Genomic DNA, 26,159 nt, shown 5'->3' with positions numbered 1-26,159 from the left:
TTCTACAATTTTAATCTAATCTTTATCCTTTTCCCACTATTTGCTATGCTTAAATAAATTCTATAGATACTGCTGTATAATCACGGATACACAAAACACGGAATAATTAATTGAAAAAATTTTCAATTTTTTTTTTCTTCCATCAAATATTTTAAATTTATGTTTTCAATAATTAAAACATTCGTAGTTTTTTAATCACTTTAAGAACTTTATCATATCTGTAGAATATGAATAATATCAATATAATAATTTATTTATTAGTATTAAATAATTATAATGTTATAACATCTATTTAAGAATATCTACAATTGAAATTCTAATTTATAATACGCGCAATATTTTTATATAAATCATTAATGAATTATGATTAATGTATTATATCAAAAGAAAAAAAATTAAATAACATCTAAATTCTGTTATTTTTTAATTTTCATTGCTTATGTATTCATAATTCAAGAAAATAAATAAGTCATGAAAATACTTTAGAAATAAATAAAAAGACGATATATTGCGGTAAACCATATTTATTTGAATAATTATTATTTGAATAGTAAATAGATACAATAGAGAACGCTTTTAGCAGGCCAACTTCCCAATAACGGCAGAGAACTATCAATATTTTATTTCTTCTAAAATAGATGCATATCAATGTATAGAAGCATCTGTTTTTTTTTTTTTTAAATCTCTCAATAATTAATTAGGAATAATGTATAGGTAATTCGTAATCGCCTTATTAAAAACAATTAAAAGTGTTACGGTACAGATAAATATTGCTAACTTGGGAACAGTTAAAATTTCTCATATATATATATAATGGCATTCATAATCACTTCTTGGCCTAAAATAACAAAATGCTATATTATAATACATTGCATTGCGACTCTTTGTATCGTGTGAGAAATAATCGTTCGTCATCATTTATCGGACATATTTTTTCTATTCTTCTTCTTCTATTTTTTTATGTCCGACTACTGAGCATCTTTTTAAATGGCATCAATATCAAAATCATCTTCGTCATCCGAGTCTTCATTGACTACAGCAGGCTTCTGCATAGGGGGTGACTCTTGTGGTTTTAGTGATTGTTTGGCTCTATCGTCGTATTCAATCTATTGTAATAAAAAGTAAAAAAAAAAAAAAAAAAGAAAGAAATTAATTATTATAATTTGAGATTATGGAAAATATAGACATAATTAAAAATTAAAAAGCAAACACTTACCTCCAAATCATCGTCTTCTTCTTCTGGTTCAGAATCCTCTTCTTCTGCTTCTTGTAACCAAGTTAAAAATGGTGCAGCTTTATCATGAATTTCTTGGGATAAATCTTTTGATACGTATTTTTTAGTCACTTTGTTTGACCATTCGAATAACGCTTTTTCTTCCAAAATATCAGCATCGTAAAAGAGCTAGAACAATAAGAGTCATTATAATTTTTCATTTAAAAATATAATAATAAGAACTAATAATAAGGACGAATATATCAATAATTTGTTTTACCTTTAAAATGCCAGGTACTTTCGGCATCAAAGCGTCTTTATGCAGTGCTATTACTTGTTCAATTCCTCTAATTAAATATTTCTGCGCCTTAATATCATCGTGGGTGAAACGAAGGAGAAGTACTCGATATTTTTTAGCTTGAGCAGCAATATTTTGATCGAAGAGTAGTTCGGCCAGAATCAATGGCGCTTTTGTCTTGATTTCCAGACGTTCGGCCTCTGTGATCAGCTCTTTATGATTATCCAATTGCCCAGCGTCGCGACGACATTTAACTAACTTATAAAACATGTCCATCCTCTCTTTTTCAGTCTTGTCAAGATCATCGCTGATGGTCATTCCTTTTGCCCCGTCTGTCAAGTCCTGTAGACGGGCTCTGACTGCCTCCTCTGACACATCGACTGCCCAATTATCATCATCTCCGTTCTCGTCCGCCATTTTCTCAGGAGCCTCGACCACGATGTCGGTGGTGTTGGTATCGTTTTCCGGAGAACCAGATCGATCGCCATTAGCAGTAGCAGTGGTTGTGGTGGTAGTTGTTTCACCATTCGCACGTTTTGAACGTTTCCCACGTTTACCCTCGGTTAAAGAACTACCTTGAACAGCAGGATTCAAGCTCGGCGGGTTCTTTAGAATGTAGGTGTTCAATTTATGATTACTTTCCAGTAGCCCGTGATAGCCGCACGCTTTGCACCCCTGTGAAATAGTCCCTTTTTTCGAGCTGACCATCAATTCGGTCTCAGGATTATCGCAAGCCGGGCATAATACATATTTGCGAATGAATCCATCCAAAAGATCTTGCAACTTCGTAGCATCGTGCGAACCATTTACTATAAATCTTTCGTTTTTGAAATCAAATTGAGTTTGTGCTCCGAGCTCGCAACCAAAGTACTTAGTAGGATAGGTGGCAGGTCTTCCAATCGCTTTCGCGACATCAACCATATTCACGATCACAGTTTTGATACCATTTCCCTTGCCCTCTACTTTGGCTTGAATCCGTGGCATTTTATAGCGATAAAACGCATCGCTGACGTTACGATTTACGTTTACACTCCCCATGGTGACTGATATTTCTTCCACTTCTTGCTCCTCTCGCTCCTAAATTAATATCCCCTCCAAGCGACAACAGCAATTTCTGACGAGACGTCGTTGTGAAAACGAGTTGTTGGCAAATGAGCGATTCAAGCGTGTGAACTGTCGAAAGCTACCACAAGCTTTTTCTGGTCGATCACTCTCGTTCTCTCTGGATTCTATTGGCCCCTATCTTTCTATCGTTCAAGTAGGTAACGTCTTCGTCCTCGTCCTTCTGGATCTACTTTCCACGTTTCCCAGCGGCAGTTTGATTGCTGTGCACCGACGTTGCCAGGCAATGGCTACCCGATGGTAGCTCGTTACGTGTCGAGTCAGGGTGATTTTCGTTGTCTGCGGTAACGTATGCCGCACTATCCGTTGACACCAGTCACGTTTCTCTGAACGGCTGTAGCTTCCGATGCCTATTACTAAAAATTAAAATATATATTACAATTCAATCTTTTCTTTTTTCTCTTAAATACAAAATCTTCTAATCTAAGTGTAATCTAGAAGAAAAAAATTGTACGAACATTCTTTGGGTGAGAAATTCACCTTTCCTTCATCTTTTTCATCCTAATTATTCCTGTATAAAGAAAAATGGTATAGAATTTGATGCCAACCTGGAAAATTTTGAGGTCCTGTGCTTAGGCAGGACTAGATGATTCAGAAATCGTTGGGTAGTATCTTGATGCAAATATTGCCTCGGTTTGGTGGGCAGAGGGGGATAGTCTTCAATGATCATACACGCTGCCTGTCCGTTGCTTGTGCCCCTAAGAAAGCCTGGGTACCAGGTTGGTGTGGTTAACTCACAGGTGGCTCGTAACGAACGATTAGACCGGTCGTAAGTGATGATGTTGCCGTTTAGAAATCGCTTGGACAACGTCCTACTACCGCCGCCTTTGCTGTACACCGATCCTTTCCCTCTGGATGATATCCTGGATGTTTCTGCAAAGACAGAGAAAAAGATTAATCTCGTTTCAATATTAAAAAAAAGAGAGAGAGAGAAAGATGAAACGAAATTCGTTGAACAATTCATTCTCGATTCACTTACGAAACTACAACTAGTAACGCAATGATTCAAAGGATTTATTAAAATTTAAAAGATATATATATACCTAATAAAAAAGTTGTTGACCGTCTAAAATAAAAAAGATTTCTACCGCAAGAGATTTACCTCCCTATCGTCAAAGACCATCAACAACGAACCTACATTCAATGAACCCAATCATCTCAATTCGAAGAAGACGTGGGACGCCTCGTAGACATCGAGACCCGTTTCACACTTTACGATCATAGATGAGAAATTTTTTTTCTTTCCAGCAACAGTTTTCTTCTTGTCCATCCGCGCACGAGGAACAGAGATGATTGAAAGTGAATCAAGGCCTGCTAAAATCGTTCGCAATATAGAAGCATCGGGAAATGATTTTCAGCGTATGGCTTGTGAATCATTTGTGCATTGATTTGTCCGTCAATCGTTCGTGAATTTTGCCCGGTGTGTTAATATCATTTAGCTTGTGATGATTTAACGATCGTCCAGCCGATGCTCGGAGGTGATCGACCATGCGAAAATCATGATAGCGAAAGTCACACGCGGACTTGGTCTGCCGAAGAGAAACGTCTCGGGGTATCACTACCGGAAACGACGTCACGAAGATTCTTCGATGAGCATCATCGATCAGAAATGGAACAATCGAACGGCGGAACGGTGATAAAAGACGATTGAGGATGACGGGGAGGTGTCGATCCACTCGTCCGTGGATCTTTCCCTCCTTCCTCGAGCTTGTCGCTCGACCGATCTATCAGATTCCAATGAAAATCGTATATTCGATATTTTCTTTCGATGAATCGAGTCGAAATAATAAAATTCGATAGATATTTCTCTATATCGAGTAAATAAAATTAAAATTTCCCTAGATATCTAGATATATATATATTTATGTTATAGGATTAATAGGATTCTCTTATTAAACATTTGCGTGACCACGATTGTATTTCACATATTACAATTATAACGACAAACGTTACGTGTCGATGCGTTACGTAAATCTTCGTTTCGGTTAATCATTTTTTTCATACGGTCCAATTAGACTTGATCCTAAGCTACGATATTTAAACGGTAAGCACGAATTTTTAACATCTGGTAATTAAAATTAAATTTATTTGAATTTGAAAAAATTAACAAAGTAAAAACTTTGTATAAAATTATATTTAAGCAATTCTCAAATTACCGCGTCACGTTGTAATATTTCTACGCGTATACGAAAAAAGAATTGCGGTTGCTCGTTGGCTGTAATATCGAAGCGATCATTCTCGATTCACGAAGCCAAACGAGACTTCCGTGGAAACGCTTCCGGTTGTATATACGATGCAAACAATACGGAGTATAATGCATCGAGTTATCCTTTCGAATTGATAGAAAAATGTATTATGCGCGTACGAAAAATTGGGAAAAATAATTTGGAGGAAAAAGAGATGAATTTGTGAAATAATATTTACGAGATGTTATGAAATAGTATCGAATGTTCAGAAAAGAAAAAAGGAAAAACCAATTTAAGTTTGAAAGAAGAATAAGAGAGAGAGAGAGAGAGAGAGAGAGGAGATTGCGAACATTTCACAAAAGTCAACGACGCCGAGTTAAAGTTATTTTACCCGTGCACGCTCCAATTGCGGAACAACGTAGCGCAGCAATTTACAATGAAACCTTTTATTTCGTATCACAATCACAGCAAATTAATTCTCGCGTTGATTATGCTTTCCTTCGCTTCGAAACGTGAATTCGTGATTTCGCGGACGAATTATCGCAGTTTTCGTCCGTATTCCCATCTCGTAATTATTTCCTCCTCTGATTCTCGTTTATTTTTATAAATTATCCACTTAAAGCCTATATAATTTGTATATTTTTACGCCTTAAATTTGTACAGATTAGAAGAATATTTGAAATAATAATAACAACGATATAAAGAAGCGGAAGAAAAAAATAAATAAATAAATTAAATCGTGATAGAAATCGAATATAACATCTAACCGAGATTTTATCGAATTGACCGAGGTTGCATTTCGATGGATCAGAGAAGTATAAAATTATCTATCTTGTTATGTAAAAACAGAGCATAATCCATCATATAGATACGCCAACGATATACTCGTGTAAAGATAGTTGGATCGATTCGTATCAATCACTTCGATTGGATAAGATAAACGAGTACGTATCGCTCGAATTTTTCGTAATATAAAATATTTTTACTTGATGAAAAAACCGCCATTACAATTTTTCTGAACGAACTGAAATTTTCGTGGAGAAAAATATCAATATACCTCGATCAATTCCCATTATTGTGTTATTACGTTTTTTATTATTTGCAATTTTCATAGAAATAATTGTGAAACAACTTAATTGTCAAAGATATAAGAACTTGAAAAAAATGAAACTTCAAGCACCGACGATTAATCGATAAATAATTTCCAATATCAAAACATGATGATAAAATTTTTTACCATTTAAATTAAAAGAAAAAATAAATCATAGATCTCCTTTAACGTATGGTAATATCTCGTGTCGCGATTTAAGAAGAAAAAAGCAAAACTCGTGGATAAAAATTCGAAATTCCTTGGGAATTGATTATTCTCCCACGCTTTATCAACGTCTTCCTTTAAAATATTCATATCCTCGCGTGTATATCCGAGCGATCCGTCGTAACAATGGCTTAGAATTCTAGCCGCATTATTCCATATCGATAGCCATTTTTTTTTTCAATATGTTGCTCGATTATTAAACGAGTTTTTTTTTTCTCTCTCCTTTCCCAAAAGGAGAATTCCTCCCCCCCTCCCTCGTGATACGATCAACTCGTATAATGGCATAATTTTATTTGTATGTTAATAACTGTCTGGTAAAAAAAAAGATTGGTTGTGTGTCGTATAGTAAACGAACGGTATTCGCGTAATTAAATTTTCCATGGATTCTAAAGAATGTTAATGAAACGACGACTAACCCGTTTCCTCGTGAAATAACTGGAATTACGTGAGGTGAAGTTCCACAGTAATTAAGTGAAAAAAAAAATGTGCTTATAAATGGAATTTAAATATATATATATATATATATATATATATATATATATATATATATATACAAGATTCTATCGTTCGCTCTTTACGTTCGATTTACGCGAAATTTATACAAAAAAAAAAAAAAAAAATTGAAGAGAAAGCGGATAAGAGAAACTGTTCAAAGGGGCATCGCTTCCACTTCCTCCTTCCATTTGCATTCCTATACAATTGTTTATATCACAGATTTATGATACAATTGAAACAAATCGACAAACATTCGATCTAAACAGATTGAAATAAAAATACTCGAACTCGTTATATTCGTTTATAGTAAAGTTAAAAACTCGCGTTTCTTCGACTCTCGTGGATTTTCCGGAATTAAACAACGAATCTTTCTTAAAAGTTTCGAAAGCTTCCACGAAAAAAAAACCTACGAAGAATTTGCTAATTCGTAGTTGAAGTTGAATCATTGAGACGAGATTTCTCTCTTCGCTCTTCGTACATTACGTAAAACTCGTTTTGATTATTTTACAACGAGGACGAAACGTAATATCCGCGCACAACATGGCGATATTTCCATGAATGCGCGGAAATACGTGCACATACTTTGCTATTTCCTATATTCCACGAGACGAGATAAGAAATGAAATTCTCCAGCGATAACGATGGATTCCAATGGAACGACAATTAAGGTAACAATCGATCCGAGTGAGATAGAGTGCGAACAAAGTTCATTCCAGATTCGAGAAAGCAAGCGGTGCAGTTTGTCACGTTGCATCGTGTCACAGAGTGCGCAAAGAGGTCACGTCAATGCACGTTACGCTACTCGTGGAGCAAACAGAGGAGAAGGGAGGGGGAGGGGGGAGGCTGGCTCTCGCGGAAGATTCTCGATGAATGGAAACCGACCGCGGCAGTGATTAACGGTGGTAATCATAATTGCGTCGCTCGATTCGAAAATAAGGAGTTGTTCGCGGCGATGAAACTTTATCTCGACTCGGAGCAAAAGAATCCAAGCGCTTATAAATTTTTATTCAATTTCGAAACGAATGCGACTAAACGAACAACTAACTATTTCTTTTTTTTTAGAGAAACTTTTAGAAATTATTGACACGAGGAAAGATGTTGAATCCATTTTCTGGAATTTTTCTACAAGATTACTTACTCGACGCAAGGTACATCGGAGAACGTGTACGACACGATGCGCAAAGAGGCCACGCCAACGAATAATAGCACATTTCAAGAGATCGACGAGGCGAAAAAGCTGCCAACGACAAAAATGGTAATAATTATCTCTTCTCTCGAAACACTCGTTTTTCTCTCGCATCGATCACCATATTGTAAAAGAAAAAGAAAAACGTTGAACCGTATTATAAATATACGTTTCGATTGTACGCCGAGCAAAGGTGTTCTCTGACGGAATCGGAACGAATGGAAAGAATTGGCAAGAATCATCGGGAGAGGAGGAGGAGGGTAGGTACGCAAGGAGGAAGCAAGGTAATCCCGAGGAAGGAGTATCGAGCGGTTGCGGAGGCGTACTCGATGACCCGAAGGATCTTTACCTGCTCGGTACAGACGCATAAGTCGTGATTTGCGACCGTGGTTGCAACTGCTGGTGGTCGGGTCGTCCCTACGTCTTCCTCCTCGAGGCTCTCGCCAGAGGCAGCGAGAGTTTGGAATCGAGGAAGAGTCTAACTGGCCGGTTCCGCTCGGTTGCCGAGAAATACGCGTCGAATCGCGTTGCGAAGTCGGCCGCCTATTTTTATATCCTTGCGGAGACCACGATTATTATTATTGTCGTTATCCTATTATTTACGTTATTACATTAGGAGCGAAGGCGGAGTTGGAACACGCGTTGGAACACTCGGCGGGCGAACAACGGACGACGGACGACGACGACGACGACGACGACACGCGTGTTGGACGGGTGCTGTGTGCCGGCTGGCGTAACTCTCGAGTCCTCCTCGTCGTACGCGCTCGCTCGCTCGCTCGCTCACCCGGATCGGGCCGGCGAACCGCGCACGCGTCCACCAACCGAGGATACGCCGCATATTGATCGGAACTTGGCCCGATCCGAACCCCGACCACCAATTTCTCTCACGATTGCGAACAGAAGGCAAGGTCACACCTCCGCGCAACAGCGGAGAGAGAGAAGCATACTCGCCCAACTTCCGGGAGTTCCCTTCCGTACGTTGAACCGTACGTGGGGCCACACCAGCGGTGCCCGCACGTCGGGACACGCGTGCTGCTAAAACATTCGCCAACCAATTTCGCGATTTTCGAGGTAAACGGTTCGTGAGAATCGGTGCGTCGATCCTTTGTGCGGTTGTTATTAAGGAGGAATTGGATACGTCGTAGTTTTGAGAGATATTGATTCGAAGTTTGATTGCGAGTGTGATTCTTATTAATATTCATTCAACTCTAAATACAATTTTCTTCCAATTTTTTTAAATTAGAAATCGCACTCGAAAGCAACTTAAAGGATATTAAATTGATGAATCAAGTAATGTAATCGTTTCCTTACTTGCTCTGCAACGTCGCTGATAGCTCTTTAGAAATTGATGCGACATAAAAAAAAATTACTTTGGATCGAATTTAATTACCATCGCGTTTTCAAAAATAGGAAACCATTTGATTAAGGCTACAATTAAAAAGTCTTATACTAGCGGTAGTTTCTGGATTTCAAAAGGAAAACGATCGGATTAATTTGCATATTCGTCGCATAACGGATTCAGGAAAATATATTTCGAGCGCGTGTGTTGAGAATACGAAAGTCTATGCTTTGGGTTCTTGATTAAAATTAATTAAAAAAATTATTGAAACTTGTTAATATCTACGAAGTGAAAACGATAACGAGATCGTTGAAAATTTTCATTATCGAGAAATGGACTCCTCCCACGGAACGAAGGGTGCCGCATTCGTGCAACAGATTAGGCGGTTATGCGGACTGCATGTCGTAGAGCGAACGGGATATACGTGCATTATGCATTTTCACGATCGATCTTTCGAGGATTCGAAGTTTCGGGCAAGGCTAGATCGTACACACAACATATCGCGCAAAGACACATTGCAACCGAGACAGATTCGTGGCGATAAAACACGGCATGCAAACTCCTTATGCAAATGTCGTTTCCTTCAACCACGAAATCGTTTCATTACAGGTGATACAGTTATATCGCGCATCTGAGTTTAGACGTACGATGTCGAATACGCGTAAATGTCGAATTAATCGAAGTGACAAAGAGGAGGAGGAGGAAGTAAAAGCTTTATTCAACCCTTCCTCGCGAGGATGCCTTCGATACTTTGGATACATGCGATTAATTTGTCATTTGATTCTTAATTTAAAAGAAAAGAAAGTTTTAAATTTGAAATTGAAAATCACAAGGAGTTAATTAAATACAGATTACTTCCATCTGCTGATAATTCGTTATGTATCGATCGTATAAATGTAAATATTAGCATTCGTAAACTCCAGTTTGCGGTACAATTGCAATACAGTTTGCATGTTATTCTACGCGTATTAAGTAGCGAATCGTGTAACTTTATGTATTTACAAAGTGATCCATGTAAAAGTCACACTTGTATAAAAAGATTCGTGCAAAGTGGTTCATAAGCCAATATCTGTGTAGAATAATAAATTACATCGTGTATATATCGCGAATGTAATAATATATGAGATAATCCATACAAGACGGATTATACAGTATATTATTTTATTCGTAGACTGAATTGTGTAATATATACGTGTATTCATATATAGGGTTACATCGAACAAGATGATTCATATAAAGGAAGTTGCAATGTTATTCCACAAAATAAAATGACAAAATATAGTTTGGCGTTCGTGTCAGATATCCTGTTTTTACGGGATGATATCGGGATTCGATACAAAAAAGAAATTTTTTGAGGGAAAAAAACGATCGTTGTTGGAAGTGACATTAAGGAAGTAGATGGAAATTGCATCGATCGAGTGACTACGATTTCGAGCATTCCCGAAAATGACGCAATAGCATAGGCTCTATGCTAATCCACACGGAACTTCCGGTGTACAGTGTGTGAACTATTTTTGCACGGCGTGCTACAGCCCGAGGCAAGGTCACACTTTCCGTTTCTTTCTCGCGATTCTAACATTAGAATCCCCGGCTTATTAATCATCTTTGCATATCGAGTTTCAGTATTTTCGAATTTCGATATTTTGTAAATCAATTATTTCATCGTTCACGTTTCGTCGTACGGTTACGAAATATAATTTATCGTGTCTATTAACGAGGAACAGAAGATGTACAGTGATTGAAAATTGACATTTACGAGTGTTCGTCCGACACACGTGTCTGAATATATCGCGACATAATTTACAGATACACAAATCACTTCGAGTCTCTTCAATTGTTATTGCATTTTCCACGTAACGTAATTTTTTTTTTTTTTTTTTTTAGCTTAAATTAGGAATTAAAAACCGCTTCGTTTAAAAATCGATTAAAAAATATATGTGAAAATTTCTCGAACGTTTCCCTCGTTTTTTCACCACAACGGCATAATAACCGTTATTACGTATATAATTGCCGCAAAACTTAAACGTGATGCAAATCTTTTGCAATATTGCTCGAATGAAATTTGCATGAGAAAATCTTTCGTGCATCATTAATTATGCGCTCGATTAAAAATCAAGAAGAAAAAAAAAAAAGAGAGAGTAAAATCGCGAAAGAAAACGTTAAATTTAAAAAATTATAAAACGTTGGACAAATTCTTTTTTTTTTTTCTTCTTTAATACAACGAGATTGAAAATAACATTATTATGTACAATTTCTTTTTAGCTGGTCAAGCCAACTGAGTCACGGTCAAGAGCTTAAAAAAAAAACAAACGAAAGGCGAGGACAAGTTTTACGAGTTTACTCTAGCACAAGACGTATCAATTTTATATTCGTAACTCGGGTTACACGCCATGTTTTACCATCAAAACTTGAGCGATATTCAAGCTTTTTATTCGGATATTTGAGTATATCTGGTACAACGCGAATGTATTTTATAATTATAGTACAAAAATTTCGATAAAACGATTCGAGAAAGAATTCAAATACGAGGACGAAGGAAGGAAAAACTTGAATTCGTTGAAAAGTTGAAAATTTAAAGATATGTATTAAAAAACAGAATGAGGGGAAAACGGAAATGGAACGATGCGATAGCATAGAATAAGATCGAATGAATTACAGTGGGTAACGCGAGAAGGGAGAACAATGCGAATTCGAGGCGCAAGAAAATTCCTGCGAGCGATTAATGACGATCTTGAGGATCGTATTATACGAACTTGACACACGAAAACGGTTGTATGTAACGGAGTCGATCGAGATCGATTCTAATCGTAGTTTCGAGAGACTGAAAAATTTTCACTGCCGACTTTCACTCGTCTACCAAGAACACTTCGCGTTCACAAAAGAATGAAATGAACATCTGTCCGACATCTGTGAGTGGATTTTAAAGCTTATGGGTCAAATTATTCAGATTTGAAAATATAAATACTTGTATATAAATTCGTAATTATGGATAAATTGTATTATAAATTGATGTCAAATTGGGAGAATTTTTATTTAATTTCAATATATCAGATTTCGAAATAATAAATAACAAATTTCGAAGCATCCAACGAGAGAAGACGAATCATCTCGCTTGATTGAATTAAGCGGAATACACATTCCGACAAGCTGTTCGATAAACGGCCTAATTATCTACTCGTCGATCCTCGATGACCGCTTCCCTTTGAGTGCAAGTCGTTCACACCGACTTTCCAGAGATTCTCGAACAGGATTGTTCACGATTCGCGAGATTATCGAACTCAAATCGACGAGAAAATGAGATTATGAACAGTCTTCTTTAGATCACGCATAGATTTGCGTTGCACGAATCGAATTGAATTTAATCGAGCGAAAAAAATATTAAGAAGGATAAATTTTTTTCTCACTTCGTTCAGTTTAAATAGAAGATAAAAGAAAATCGGCTTCGATATCGAAGCATCGTTTGAGAACCATTAACGCACCGAGAGAAACTGATTAAGAGGTATTATTTTGCATCGCTATCGAACAGCTATGCATGCTTACAGGTCACAACAGGCCATCTTAAGCCACAGATAAATGGAAAAAATAAGGCGAACGTATACTGAAGGGAGCGAAAGGTCGGATTACTACGGACTCTGTTCGAGGAATCTCTTTCGAAACCAAGAGTTTCGTGTTCTTCGTGATGATCGAATACTATATAACGCTGGAACAAAGTAGCACCGTGTATATGAGACACGCACACATTGAAGCACACATTGAATATAAAGAAAGAATGAATTTCATAAAATCAATAATTCAATTTTATCGATAAAATATAAAATAAAATATATAAAAAAAAAAGTATGAATTTATTCTTCTTCTTTTTCTAATTTTTAAATATAGATTAAGTATATTCTCTTAATTTTTTTCAGAAAAAAAAAAAAAAAAAAGAAATTAAAACTAAGTTTGATTATAGATTAACATCAACATCTTTTTTATATTTACCAATGATATTAGAATCAAAATCATTTCAAAACAATATAAATATATTAGAAAATAGATATTATTAATGTTATTTTTTCTAAATCTAACTTTCTAAAGAATAATATTTTAATCTCATGTTTATTAATTTTTGTTTGTTATAGTAAAAATAAAGTGAAATTAAATAATAAAATAAAAATAAAATTTTTAAATCAATAGGATTAATATTTTTTGAGAAAGAAAAGAATGAATATCTTTTTTAAAAAGATGATTCGCATGGTTGTTTATTATAATGTAGCTTTTTTATTGAAATGATTTAACTTAATTTATAATTCAATGAATTGCGATTAAAAAAATTAAAAATTGAATGTCGATTAAAAATATACGAGTTCAATGTTTAAAATAGAGTTTAGATATTATAATAAAATAATTTAAAATATTTACTTAAACAAAGTAAAATTAAAACGGTCAATTTAAATCTAAATCAAGTCAAAGTGACATCAAAATGTAAATATTATTAGTAAATATTAGTAAATATCAAATTAAATAACTTTCTATGATTTGACATCATGTCGATTTCGAATGAATAATATATTGAAATATCAAATGCATTCAACAAAATGATTTATAATTTTTTTTCTTCATGAATTCAATTTTTTATATTTTCATGAATAAGAAATGAAGATTACCCATAAAAAATTATATTTATATTTTAAAAATTATTCTTTTAATTGTAAATTTTTCAACAAAAATTATTTAAATGTCGATAATCTATATGTTGTAAATAATCTAATGTTACAACCATTTTTTAAAAAATTATGGTTGTATTTTATGAATGAATTTTTTCTTTCAATACAAAAATAATAAATATTTTTTTATTGAATGTAGACATAATAATTAACACAAAAAATCTTTTTGAATTTTATAGTACTATATATTTTACATGAATATAATGTGAATGTTGTAATTACCTACTTTTCGATTACAAAAAATTAAAATAAAAAATATCTAAATAAACATCATTGTAGATAAAAATGTCTTCTTAGATTACTTAAATTTGAATAACAATATGGAATTGAAAAAAAAAAAATTATCTATAACCAATAAAAAAAGACAAGAATAATATCGAAATGATAAATTTTAACATATATTTTTTATCTAATATTCCAAAAAATTATAAATAGGAATATTTAATTTGATGATATTTATAAGAAAAAAAATATATGAATTACATTTACAAAAGAATAAAAAATTTCTTCGATAATTCTTATTTGTCAATAAAAAGAAATGAATGTTGTAACCTGATAATTTATATAGCTTTTCCAATCTATTTTAAGAAATCATTCGGCTATATACTTCATCAAATCTCGATCGGTAAATATTCGATGCAAACGCACAAAAATTATGATTTTATATCGAATAAACATGGTCGATCGTGATAAGCGTACAAAGCATATGGATATTCAACATTACAAATTCATTACAAACAGCAACGTATGTTCAGCTTGAATCAATATTAACATATTGCACTATAGTGGAAAATTTTTAATCGAGTCGAACTCATAAAAAATACATAACATTATTTTTATCGTAATACTTCGAAGTCGAAACACATTTTTTAAATATACCGGTTAATTTAAAAAATAGATTTTTTTTGTAAAATAATTTATTATAATTTTTAATCAGTAGATGACACTGCATTTTATAAACTACGTAATAAAAAACGTGCAAATAAAAAATACGAGAAATAAATTTTAAAATTTAGATATAATTTTAACTTTTTTTATTTATTTTAAAAAATTAAATGTTATAAAAATTAAATTTAGTTTAGTTATATTTAGATTTTTCGATTATGTATTTTTTAGATTTCGTTCATTTGTTTTTATAACCACTAAAAAGTAAAAAATGATTCATCAGAATATTACGTTATACGTAAGTTATCGCAATCTCATAGTTTACTCGACGACGAAACCATCCGTTTCGGTGTGTTCAATAATTCGGTAAGCAATATCGATCCAACATTACGTTATTGGACATGAAAGATAATGCAACTAGGAAAAGACAAAGAAAAAAGATGATACGGCATGTATTCGTGAAAGAAGATATAAAAACAAAAAAGATATAAGAAAACGTTAATTTCCGTAGAACATAAATTGCTCATGAATCGAGCACGTTCTCGTGTTCAAAATGGCTGGTCGCTAAAATTAGCGTCAGAAGCAACGAAATGATACCAGATAGGACATTGCCGTTGCTACCATGCTCTGGTTTCACTCACCTTGACGTCGAAGAAAAGTCATATAAAATGGTATCGCCCTGCTGGACGGCCGCCTTCTAGCGTAAAAATTGAACGGGTATTCGTGAGTGTATCGAGACAGATGGATCGCCCTGTCGGGTGCACTCCAGTGTCTCGTTTTACGTCTTTCTACGATGTCGCCTACGAAAGTCGGTCGTTGAAATAGTCAGTCGCGTAGACGTGACACTGTGTCAATACTTTTGCTTGCTCAATTCCTTCTTTCGTTTGATGACAAGTATTCCTGTTGTCAAATGACTATTTGTTTGCCGATTCTTCTCAACTTTATGTGCGGTGCGTAACTTTTTCGCTCACGACGTGCACACGAAACGTTCCGGCTTCTGAGACTGCTACTGCCTGAATACAACTGCAAATGATCCTCGAAACCAGGGCCGTAAACAAAATTTGTGACTCCCCATATATGATAGCGAAGTGCCCCTACCTTTTTATAAGCATTCGTTTTTTATTTAATCCTTACGTGATCGCACACGATATCATTGACAATGATGCAATAGAAATTTTATGATTTTATTCTCGTTCAATTTGTTAATTATTTTAATAAAAATTTTACTCTAATATTCATTAGAAATTATTTTACGAATATATTACATAAAATTATATAAAAATTTATTTATCAAAAAAAAATTAAAAAAAAAATTTTGTTTATAAAAATTTTATTTAAATAATTTGAAAAAATAATAGTAATATAATAATCTCGTTTAACTGTAAAATTAAGATCTATGTTTAAATGATGAAGTTATAAAATATTAATATGAAGCATTCAATGTAAAATCATATTAAAGGAGATAGAAAAAAATTGCTTGTAGATAAATTTTAATATTATTTTTTAATTTCTTAATAGCAATTGAAAAATAATTAATAATATTAAACTTATTGTTCATTTTATAAAATTAAATTTTTTATAGATTTACTATTTCATAAAATTACTACCAAGATCAAATATATGTATGATTTCGTATCGATATTTTATAAAAAAAAATTCTCTTATATAATATATATTATATATTATAAAAATTTATATATATTTACAATATTTTGATGTAATATTTTCATTAACTAGAATAATATTATTAATCGGTATTTGTATTAACATAACCTCAATATTAGTATAAAACGTAATTGCGCACGTGATGTATTTTACTTTCTTTTACATGTATACACTTATTCGTAATTATTAATATTTGTATTATGATCTATATAAATTTATATTGTGATAAATGAATTATATTAAAAGTTTATTATAAAATTGTTATACAATTTTGAATGATTAAGAAAAATAGATTTATAAAGTTGTTAGATTTTGTTAATTTTTGATTTGTTGAAACGTACTAAAAAAAATGACTTCACCGTTTACTTGTATCACATGTCGCGTAGCATTTAAAGATTTGGAAATACAAAGACAACATTATAAATCAGATTGGCATAGGTATAATTTAAAGAGAAAAGTAGCTGAATTACCTCCTGTATCTGCTGAAGAATTTCAGAAAAAAGTAATTGCGCAAAGGAATAAAGATGACAAAGAAAAAGAAGAAGAAACAATGAGTTGTAAAATATGTAGAAAAAATTTCAACACTAGAAATCAGTATGAAAATCATTTATTATCGAAGAAACATAAGGAAAAATATATAAAACAAAATATTCCTTCTGAAATTGTAAATGAAGATCTCAGTGATGATGGTCCTTCGGAAAGTTCTATTATTAAGAAAAATATAAATGAAGAAATTTCCAAGAAATATCTAAAAGAACATGTAGAAGAAAATTCCGATATTGAATCTATAGATTCTGATGAATGGCTTGAAGATATTGAAAATCCAGTCACAAATAATAATTGTTTATTTTGCAGTCATCATAGTAGATCTTTAGTAAAGAATTTAAAACATATGACGATTGCACATTCATTCTTTATACCAGATCCTGAATATTGCACAGACATTAAAGGTTTACTTGAATATCTTGGAGAAAAAATTATTATTGGATATATGTGTATTTGGTGTAATAATTCTGGTAAGTTAATTTAAATTTTATTTATTATTATTATTATTAGAAAATTAAAAAAAATTATATTAATATAAAATATTAATATAAATTAATAGGAAGATGTTTTCAAAGTGCTGAGGCTGCTAGAGCACATATGATTGACAAAGGTCATTGTAAAATGTTGCATGAAGGAGATTCACTTGTAGAATATGCAAAATATTATGATTATTCATCTAGTTATCCTGATGCAGAATCTAATGATCCAGATGCAGAAATTGAAATACCAGAATTAGATGATAGTGATTATCAGCTAATATTACCATCAGGAAATATTATTGGTCATAGATCTTTATTAAGATATTATAAACAAAATTTGAATCCAAATAGAGCACTTGCAGTATCAAAAAGCACAAAATTACGTAAAGTATTATCACAATATAAAGCTTTAGGATGGACAGAAACAGAGAAAGAGGCTGTTGTAAAGAAAGCCAGAGATATAAAATATATGCAGAGAATACAGGCAAAATATTCTACACAATTACAATTTAAGGCAAATAAATTGCAAAAACATTTTAGACCTCAAGTGAATTTTTAAATCTTCTTATTATGTGTATATTTAAATATTATCGCAAGACTGTATTCCTTTTTAAATTATATAATTTTTATGGAAAATTTTGTTGCTTGTTACATTGTATATTTATATATCTATTATCAAAATAAAGTTGTACTTATTTAATTACAATCTGCATTTAATATATTTTATTGATATTTGAAAGGATATATTATTAGACATTAGTCATTATAAACTGTAATATTTATTTAGCAGATTTACTTTTACAAAATAACTTGTGATATATTTTCGTAACATGTGACGTCAACAAAAATAATAATTTTTGTAATATTATTCTATACTCATATGGACCCATCCAGTTATTCCTGTAACCATAAGCTAAATCACTATTTTCAAAAAATTGTTAGACACGGATCAAGAACTATTCCGTGTTCTGTTAGTCTTTATTGGTAGCTGTAAAAAAACGCGTACACAATCGAACACTTCCAACGTTGTTTATTGTGTACATATACAATATACTTTCAGTTTACCACCAGCGAACTATATAGAAATGTAACTAGAGAGTTAACAAATGTCAAATTACAACATTTGACACATTATTTCAGTTTCAGATTTTATCGTTGATATATTTCTTTGCCACATACGAAGAGATAATTATTTTGTTCATACATCTTTTACTACGTAAATTAGAGCACTTTGTTTCGTTTTGAATTAGCAGAATGCAGAACAAAAGTCCAATGAAGAAAATATTAAATGGATTTTCATTCTTGCATTTGTCAACTCAATATATATATATATATATTTTATATAATATATAAGTATATTTTTTTCTTAATAACAGCACACCATTCAGAACACAGACAAGGAGTAATAATCTATGCCTCAAATCGTTAATACTTTCTAAGAGAGGCATACGATTCGCCTTGCAGTTAGATGTAAGAACTTTATAAATGCGTCTTTGAGACAAACATACATTAGAGACGTGTTATTGTCACACAACGATACACATAGTTTATACTACTGCTCTTTCGTAATATCTTTGTCTGCTTATTAAAGATTTTTCAAGATTAACATTGAATTTCGTTTCTCACTATATTTTTAATTCAATATCTTCACCATTAGCTTTAAAGCTTCATGAGGAGGTGTTGGTCTGATTGATTCATCGAGGTCCGTGTACAAAATCTCTGCCTCAACTTGGAAACCATGTTTCAAGCATACTTTTTGCGAAAACATTCCTGTAGCATCAGCTTTGAAAACCTGCGAACATATAACAATTTGAATATCACATTTTAGTGTCATCATAATAAATTAAGCACACAACATTTACATACACTTCGTATGAAGTACACTGCGTGCAAATATACCTCTCGAGAAAGTAATGAGTGCATTGTAATTTTACATCTTGGTAAACGAAAATCATCCCATGCATATTAATCGAAGAACATGCTGAAACAAAAATATAATGTGAACTTCTCACCAAACGACCACGCCAGATCGTGCTGTACAAGTACGAGCAGATACATCAAATCTTTTTTCATTTTTAATAAATTTACTGATTTCTAGTAAATTTTTTATATCATTTTAAAATATTAAATTTAATGATTCATGTATTTAACATTTATATATAAAAAAAGCAATATTCATTAAATAAATTTTTGCAACTTATAATTGAAATTTGAAAGGATTGCCGTAAAATTAGTGAAAGCTTTCGATAAGGAATAGTAAGGATTACGGAGGGTTACAGTATATAGTTCTAAAAAGATTTTCCATCGAATTTGAATGCATGCTTTAACAACATTTATCATACAAAATTATGTATTATTTTTTTTGAAAAAATTATTATAATTATACATGATTAGAATTACCTTGAAACCAGCATTTCTTGCAGTTTCTATACTGTCTGCCATTAGTATGTTCGCCAAACCTTTTCCACGAAAGTTCTCATCTATACTAAGTATTCGACATTCGAACAATTCATCTACATTGTACTTAGAAAAAAGATCAATTTTCTCGTTAACTTTGTAGAGGAGCCCGAAAATTATTTTGAATTTTTTATCATTTAATTCTGCGAGACGACGTTCAGCTTCTTCTCGTTCTCCCTTCTTCAAGATACCATTCAAAGCCATACCAGCTATCTGATAGGACAGTACTTATGATCGACAATGAACTAAACGTTCATAAGTCTATATATATCATAGAAAAACATTGCTTGATCGATGAAATATTTATAACGTATAAAATAAATCCAATTGACCAAAAGTACGTAATTGTAATTTCTTTATTATTTAAAAGAAAAAGATATACAAAATTCGTTTCCTTTAATTCAGCTTACCATTCCATTTTGATTCACCAGCATCCTTGAGTATCCTTGCTTTAAAGTAAGCAAGCAATGTCTTTCCAATTCGAATTGGCTTTCTCCTTTCTCACATAGCCCTACTGCATGATTCAAAGGTTCGTCAGAAAAGAAATTCCACTTTAAATGATGGATCGCATCATCAAAGCGATTTTCTGGAACATCCACGACCGTTAAATGATCAGACGACATCTTTGGGGTGGCACGAATTTTCCGCGCACTGAAAGGATTTTCCACACGCGCACTATCTTTAGTAGGGAGAGTTGACTCATATGGGAAAAGGTTCATATATTGATTGACCTAGTTCAAGAAATTTACTATCTATAATGATTATCTATAATGACATTTTACTATCTATAATGACATTTCTTTTTAATTATTTCAGGAAAATCACGCTAATAATATCGCAAATTATCTTTAAGATATCTATAGTTATACATGTAAAAAATAAAAAATTTAATGAAATTTATTTGATTAATTGAATGAAAATTATTTTTATTTCCCCTTATTAATAAAATATATTAGAAATATCATTTTTTATGAAATTTTATAAAATGAATAGATATTTTTTAATTATTATAGGAGAGGTAAAATGATAGATAAAGAATTTAAACAGAAATGTATATATATATATGTATATATGTACATATTTATTTTTCATAAATTTTTACTAAATAAATTGGTTTTATAATTTCTTGTAACATTGCTATCGTCACAAATTGTTTGTATTAAATTATAATCTTATTAATATAACATGTAATATAACAATATAAACATGTTGAATGCATTAAATACAATTTCAACAGATATCAAATCAGTGGCACATAGTTGATAAAAAGTATTATTAACATTTTTTATGAAATAGTAATAAATTTCAATATAACATATTATATCATATATATACCATAATATATTATATTGTATTGTATTGTATAAAAAATGTTAGTAATCCATAAAATCATCTACTTCTTATCATCTATTTATGCAGAAATTTTAAATTTTAATAATAATTTTTTATACAACTGAAATATAAAATTAATATTGTTTTAAGATTTTTGTGAAAGTATTAAATATATTCTCATATTTCACTGGATTCATTCATTAACACATTCATTCAAAATTAAAACAATTTTTTAATACTATAGACTGTGAAAATAAATTGTGTACAATGTTTAAAATAAAATGTCGTCATCTCCTTCATCAAGCATATTTGCAGCTTCTACATCTTTACCGGAAGCTATCATCTCTGCTCTAGCTGCCTCAAGCTGTAAAATAAATTGAATATATGAAAAATTTGATTAAAAAATATAAAAAATTATTTTTAGAATGTAAAATTTACCTTAGCTTTTGCTTGTTTCTTCTTATCTTGAATTTTCTTTAATCGATAGAATTCTTCTCTTTCTAATTCATCCAATTCAGAAATTATATAAGCAAGTGTTTTCTCAATTCTTGGAATGATAACATGTTCAATAGCATTTACACGACGATTTGTAATTTTAATAACTTCATCCAAAGTTACAAAACTTGTTTGTAAAGATGCTAATTCCACTAATAATTTGATTGCCCTTTGATAATTTTTTTTCAATTTTGCCAATTGTTGTCCACCTCTTGCCAAGCCTGCTAATTCATATGTATCTGTACCATCTTGATAAGATTCAAATACTGGAAGATTAACACCAGCAACATTATCTTTTTTAGATCTAATTTTAATCTGTGCTTTTGTCACATTCTGAAGAACTACTTGATTAAAATCTCCAGTTGCAAATTTAGCTTCAGCCAATGAGAAAGCTGCTTCCTTCATTACTTCTCCCATAAGAGTTTTTGTCTAAATAAAAAAAAAATTATTTATATAAATACAAATATATTTTTATATGTTATATACAAATATTATATACTATGTACAATTGTTACTGTACCTCAATAATTTTACCCAAAATTAATCTAAAACGCATTTGCAATGCATCTGCTTTCTTTTTTAACAAACCATGACCTTTCTGTGCCCCATGTAAACGGGATTTCATTAACATTTGTGCTCTGAAAAAAAAAATCAAATTATAAATCTTATAAATTATATATCATTTATTATATATCATTAATTAATGTAATAGAAAAATTAAATAATATGTAAATTTAATGATCTTGTACAATACAATATAGCACAATACAAGTTATAATTAAAATTTATAATAAATTAATCATATATTCGTAGTTATAAACATATATTAAGAAATAATTTAAATGATTTAAACACATTAAAAGTAGGGTTACACCCATCTAATGATAATAATAACAGTCTTATAATCTATTAAAAATAAAAAAGAATTAAATAAATTAAAAATAAAGTTCAATAAAAAATAAAATAAGCTTTTATAATTTAAAGAGTAACTTACCCCCGGGAAGGGAAAATTGCAAGTTTTTCTTTTCCAGACATTACTATGAGAACTATCAGGTAGACAGGAATGAAATTGATCAGCTGACTCGTAAGACCGGAAATGTCAGAAATATATATATAGTATAAAAGTATATAGTCGCATAAAACTAGCGCGCAATTTTAAAAACAATAAATAATAAAAACTGTAACCAAAACTTTTTAATACAATACACAGAGTATATAAAACAATTGAACAGAATAAAAATGTAGCAAGATCAATATATAAATTTTGAAGTTAACATAATAAAAATTTTTAAAATTATATTAACATTTACATAAATAAAAAATGAAATAATAAAAACCAAAATTCTTCAATGGCTCAAAAATGCAAAATTTTACTCGAAGAAATGAAAAATTATTTCATATAACGATTAATAAAAGAAAAACGTTATTTTTCCATTAGCGACAATGAATTAAATAACATATTCAGGATAAACGTGAATGCTGTCAATCCGCATAGCACACGTAGAAGTTGCTAAGAATCTGGAATAATTAAAAAATATATATCTACAAAGATATTCTTATAAGAATGAACATTAATCTTTTTTAAAAATAGGTTCGTATATTTTTATATACTAACGAAAAATTAATCCTAAATAATTAATTCTTATTACAGGCTGATCCATATATTTCTTTTGGTAAATTATTATTAATATGGAAAAAATGATTTACGCATCTGATATCTCGAAAGATTTTATCCTAAATAAAGCAGTTCGTGATGCTACAAATATCTTACTAAAACCATACATGCCAATAGTATTAACAGAATCTTGCTCAACTCCAAATAATTGCGATAATCATGAAACAATCAACAATATTAAAGTCAAATGGATATCATATACACAAGATTTTTTATTAAAAATGACAACAATTGCTTGGGACTTTCTAAATATTTTGAATATGTTTCAAAATAATCTAGAAAACCATAATATAGAAGATATTTCAAATAATAGTATTTAAATAATAGGAACAATATATTTTTATAGTGCAGCTTCTATCAGCTGATGTGATTGACAGCTTAGATAACAAGGAAAAAATAAGTATCTTACATTAATGTAATTGATATAAGTATTTTTAATAAAAAATATACAAGACAATTTTGCATTTTATAACAAAGAGAATTGTCCAACTTTTAACACTTGTCTTACATTCATATTTATTCTAGCATCAGAAATATAAATTTTTGCTTTTTTCCAATCATTTTGATTTAATCTACTACATTGATCATCATTTAATTCTTCATTATCCCATGGTTTATCAATGGTTAGTAATATTTTTGGTATACCATGATATCTCAATCGAGACATTCCAGACATTATTATTATATCTCCACTCCGTAAAAATATAGCATTAGTTGTATCCTCTTGCATAAGTCCCCCAATTAAAAATATTGCAGTTTGACCAAAACTTATAGAAAATAAGGGAGCTTCTACATTAGGTTCGGAATGGTCGGTATGACCTGCTAAAGTTGAATTCATTCTGTAATAATTAATGATAGCTGCTTCAGCTTTAAAATCTTTAAAACCTAATGTTTGTGCTAAAAATGATGTTAACAATGATAATTCTATAGGTATTTTTGTCTTGCATGTTTCAGAATATAATTTTGTATCCCAGTTATGATGATATCCAAATGTTGCCCATCTTAATTTTGATATTAATTTGGTATTAATTTCACCTTTATCAAAGTTCCTACAATGAATATAATAAATATATATTACAAATATTAATTATAAATATATAAATATAATATAAAATTATATAAATATATAATTACAAATATAATTTTTTATAATATTACAATATATCTTACTTAAAACATATATCCCACCAATTTTCATCATCATTTAAAACATCATGAGCATGTAAATTTAATTTATGTGGTTTTTTTGAATATTCTTTTAAACATTTTATAATCCAATATCGTTGTCCATATGTAGTAAATGGATTTTTTATAAAAATAAGTCCTGGAATATCTAAAAATTCAAAAACTTTCCAATGTTTTATTGATTTTAATCCCAATTCATGTTCGCATTGTACATCAAGCAATTTTTCTTTAAAATTAATAACCTAAAAAATATGAACATATTTATATGATATATACATGAAATACACGATTTTTTTAAATTTATTACATACTTTATTATAATCTGGATTATTCAAATCGATCACATTTTTTAAATTAGGACGAGGATTTCGACTTTTATAATATTTAAAATTATCTTTAAACATTACTTGAAACCATGGGCGTCGCCATGTTTGTTAATTCACGCATATGTCAATAGATATCGTTGGTGGAGATCATCAGTTAAATCTATGCAATTTAAAAGAAGATTTAACGCATGTTCTCATACAATAAATATTTTAGATAATATTTGAATAAAAATGTCATTTCTACTTGGTTCGTAATAGTGACAATCAAAAATATCGATTTTCTGATTTTTAATCATTTAATTATAATTTTATCTTGATAAATCTTAAAAATAATGTTCTTACAACATGCAGCATCTTGTCTAACCTACAAGTAAATATTCAAAGATATATCTATGATGCGGCATGTGACTAAATATCGGAACAATCAATGAGTGAACATGCAGACAACGCATTTTGCATTACGATTCGTTTAGCATAACATCATCATTATAGTGTGAACATTAATAGCCAGATACATATCGAAAAAGTCAGAGTTTCAAGCAATTTTTTCTTGCCGTGCCCAACCTCATTCCTTTATCTGTGTACGCATACGGTAATGGACTGTGACTAATTTTAGAGCGTAATTTTCGCATAATAACACTGCCGGGAAATCTATGATTTCATAGAGGTAAAGAGAGGCACGCCAGCCGACTTCAAGGCTTTTCGAAAGCTTCGTGCAAATTAATAGTGCGCGCTGCGTTAATAATCATCCATTACCATCGCTCTTATTCTTCATAAATTCCACCCACCCACCTAGCCCAGTTGCGAATGATTATTCACCTGTATCTCAAAGAATATGAACGAACCTTGTTCCAGTTACTAAACTGGATCTTGAGTTCAATCACTTCAATGTTGGTATATCACATATTTATTTAACAATCAAATAATTTATATATCGTAAACGAAAATCACACAATCATATTCAATATATAATGTATCATTTGAAATAATAAAAAAGAATTTAAAGAAGAAAACAATCAATATTTATCATAATAAGTAAACGATGATGAAAGTATTGAAGAAAGTGGATAAAAAAATTAATACATTTAAATACACGATAGAATCTCAACACGCGGACTTGAATATACCGGTACATTAAAGCAGCGCGTATTCTCTGACAGTTTCATGTCAACAAATGTCGTACCCGCAAGTCGCGCCCAGCCGTAAGCCAGGCCTGCATCAAGCGATCGCAACGTATTTGCGAGATCGACCAAT

At 31.2% G+C, this 26,159-nt stretch overlaps 6 protein-coding genes across 7 annotated transcripts; 2 read left to right on the top strand and 4 right to left on the bottom strand.

The window, feature by feature from the left end:
* Positions 1–508: 508 nt before the first annotated feature.
* Positions 509–15,797, bottom strand: LOC408979 (eukaryotic translation initiation factor 5). Of its 2 annotated transcripts, none has more exons than XM_392511.7 (5): positions 15,387–15,797; positions 3,182–3,506; positions 1,494–2,989; positions 1,217–1,402; positions 509–1,106 (listed from the first exon to the last, which is right to left on the bottom strand). In XM_392511.7, the coding sequence occupies exons 3-5, from the start codon at positions 2,547–2,549 to the stop codon at positions 984–986; spliced, it is 1,365 nt and encodes a 454-aa protein (XP_392511.2). In that variant the 5' UTR covers positions 2,550–2,989; positions 3,182–3,506; positions 15,387–15,797; the 3' UTR covers positions 509–983. The 2 variants fall into 2 exon arrangements, with proteins under 2 accessions (XP_392511.2, XP_006567437.1); XM_006567374.3 differs by lacking the exon at positions 15,387–15,797 and adding an exon at positions 8,165–8,632.
* LOC107965000 lies at positions 3,220–12,137 on the top strand. Its single transcript, XM_026442969.1, has 4 exons — positions 3,220–3,352; positions 7,319–7,531; positions 7,692–7,884; positions 11,417–12,137. The coding sequence occupies exons 1-4, from the start codon at positions 3,220–3,222 to the stop codon at positions 11,652–11,654; spliced, it is 777 nt and encodes a 258-aa protein (XP_026298754.1). The 3' UTR covers positions 11,655–12,137.
* A 729-nt stretch (positions 15,798–16,526) lies between the features above and the next one.
* On the top strand, positions 16,527–18,533 carry LOC411293 (zinc finger protein 622). The gene is made up of 2 exons (XM_394767.7): positions 16,527–17,426; positions 17,516–18,533. Exons 1-2 carry the CDS (start codon positions 16,760–16,762, stop codon positions 17,992–17,994), a joined length of 1,146 nt encoding a protein of 381 aa, XP_394767.3. The 5' UTR covers positions 16,527–16,759; the 3' UTR covers positions 17,995–18,533.
* On the bottom strand, positions 18,196–20,626 carry LOC411294 (dopamine N-acetyltransferase). Its single transcript, XM_394768.7, has 3 exons — positions 20,303–20,626; positions 19,836–20,105; positions 18,196–19,227 (listed from the first exon to the last, which is right to left on the bottom strand). Exons 1-3 carry the CDS (start codon positions 20,609–20,611, stop codon positions 19,069–19,071), a joined length of 738 nt encoding a protein of 245 aa, XP_394768.4. The 5' UTR covers positions 20,612–20,626; the 3' UTR covers positions 18,196–19,068.
* Positions 20,627–21,381: 755 nt separating this feature from the next.
* On the bottom strand, positions 21,382–22,871 carry LOC411295 (V-type proton ATPase subunit D 1). The gene is made up of 4 exons (XM_394769.7): positions 22,714–22,871; positions 22,240–22,357; positions 21,663–22,148; positions 21,382–21,588 (listed from the first exon to the last, which is right to left on the bottom strand). The coding sequence occupies exons 1-4, from the start codon at positions 22,752–22,754 to the stop codon at positions 21,496–21,498; spliced, it is 738 nt and encodes a 245-aa protein (XP_394769.2). The 5' UTR covers positions 22,755–22,871; the 3' UTR covers positions 21,382–21,495.
* Positions 22,872–23,808: 937 nt separating this feature from the next.
* LOC408980 (nucleic acid dioxygenase ALKBH1) lies at positions 23,809–26,076 on the bottom strand. The gene is made up of 4 exons (XM_392512.7): positions 25,751–26,076; positions 24,891–25,065; positions 24,565–24,821; positions 23,809–24,443 (listed from the first exon to the last, which is right to left on the bottom strand). The coding sequence occupies exons 2-4, from the start codon at positions 24,981–24,983 to the stop codon at positions 23,861–23,863; spliced, it is 933 nt and encodes a 310-aa protein (XP_392512.3). The 5' UTR covers positions 24,984–25,065; positions 25,751–26,076; the 3' UTR covers positions 23,809–23,860.
* Between the last annotated feature and the right edge of the window lie 83 nt (positions 26,077–26,159).

The sequence above is a fragment of the Apis mellifera genome, linkage group LG9 (assembly GCF_003254395.2).
Source record: "Apis mellifera strain DH4 linkage group LG9, Amel_HAv3.1, whole genome shotgun sequence".
Classification (NCBI taxonomy): Eukaryota; Metazoa; Arthropoda; class Insecta; order Hymenoptera; family Apidae; genus Apis; species Apis mellifera.
Note: the sequence above shows the minus strand (reverse complement) of the source record. Positions and strands in the feature narration are given on the sequence as shown.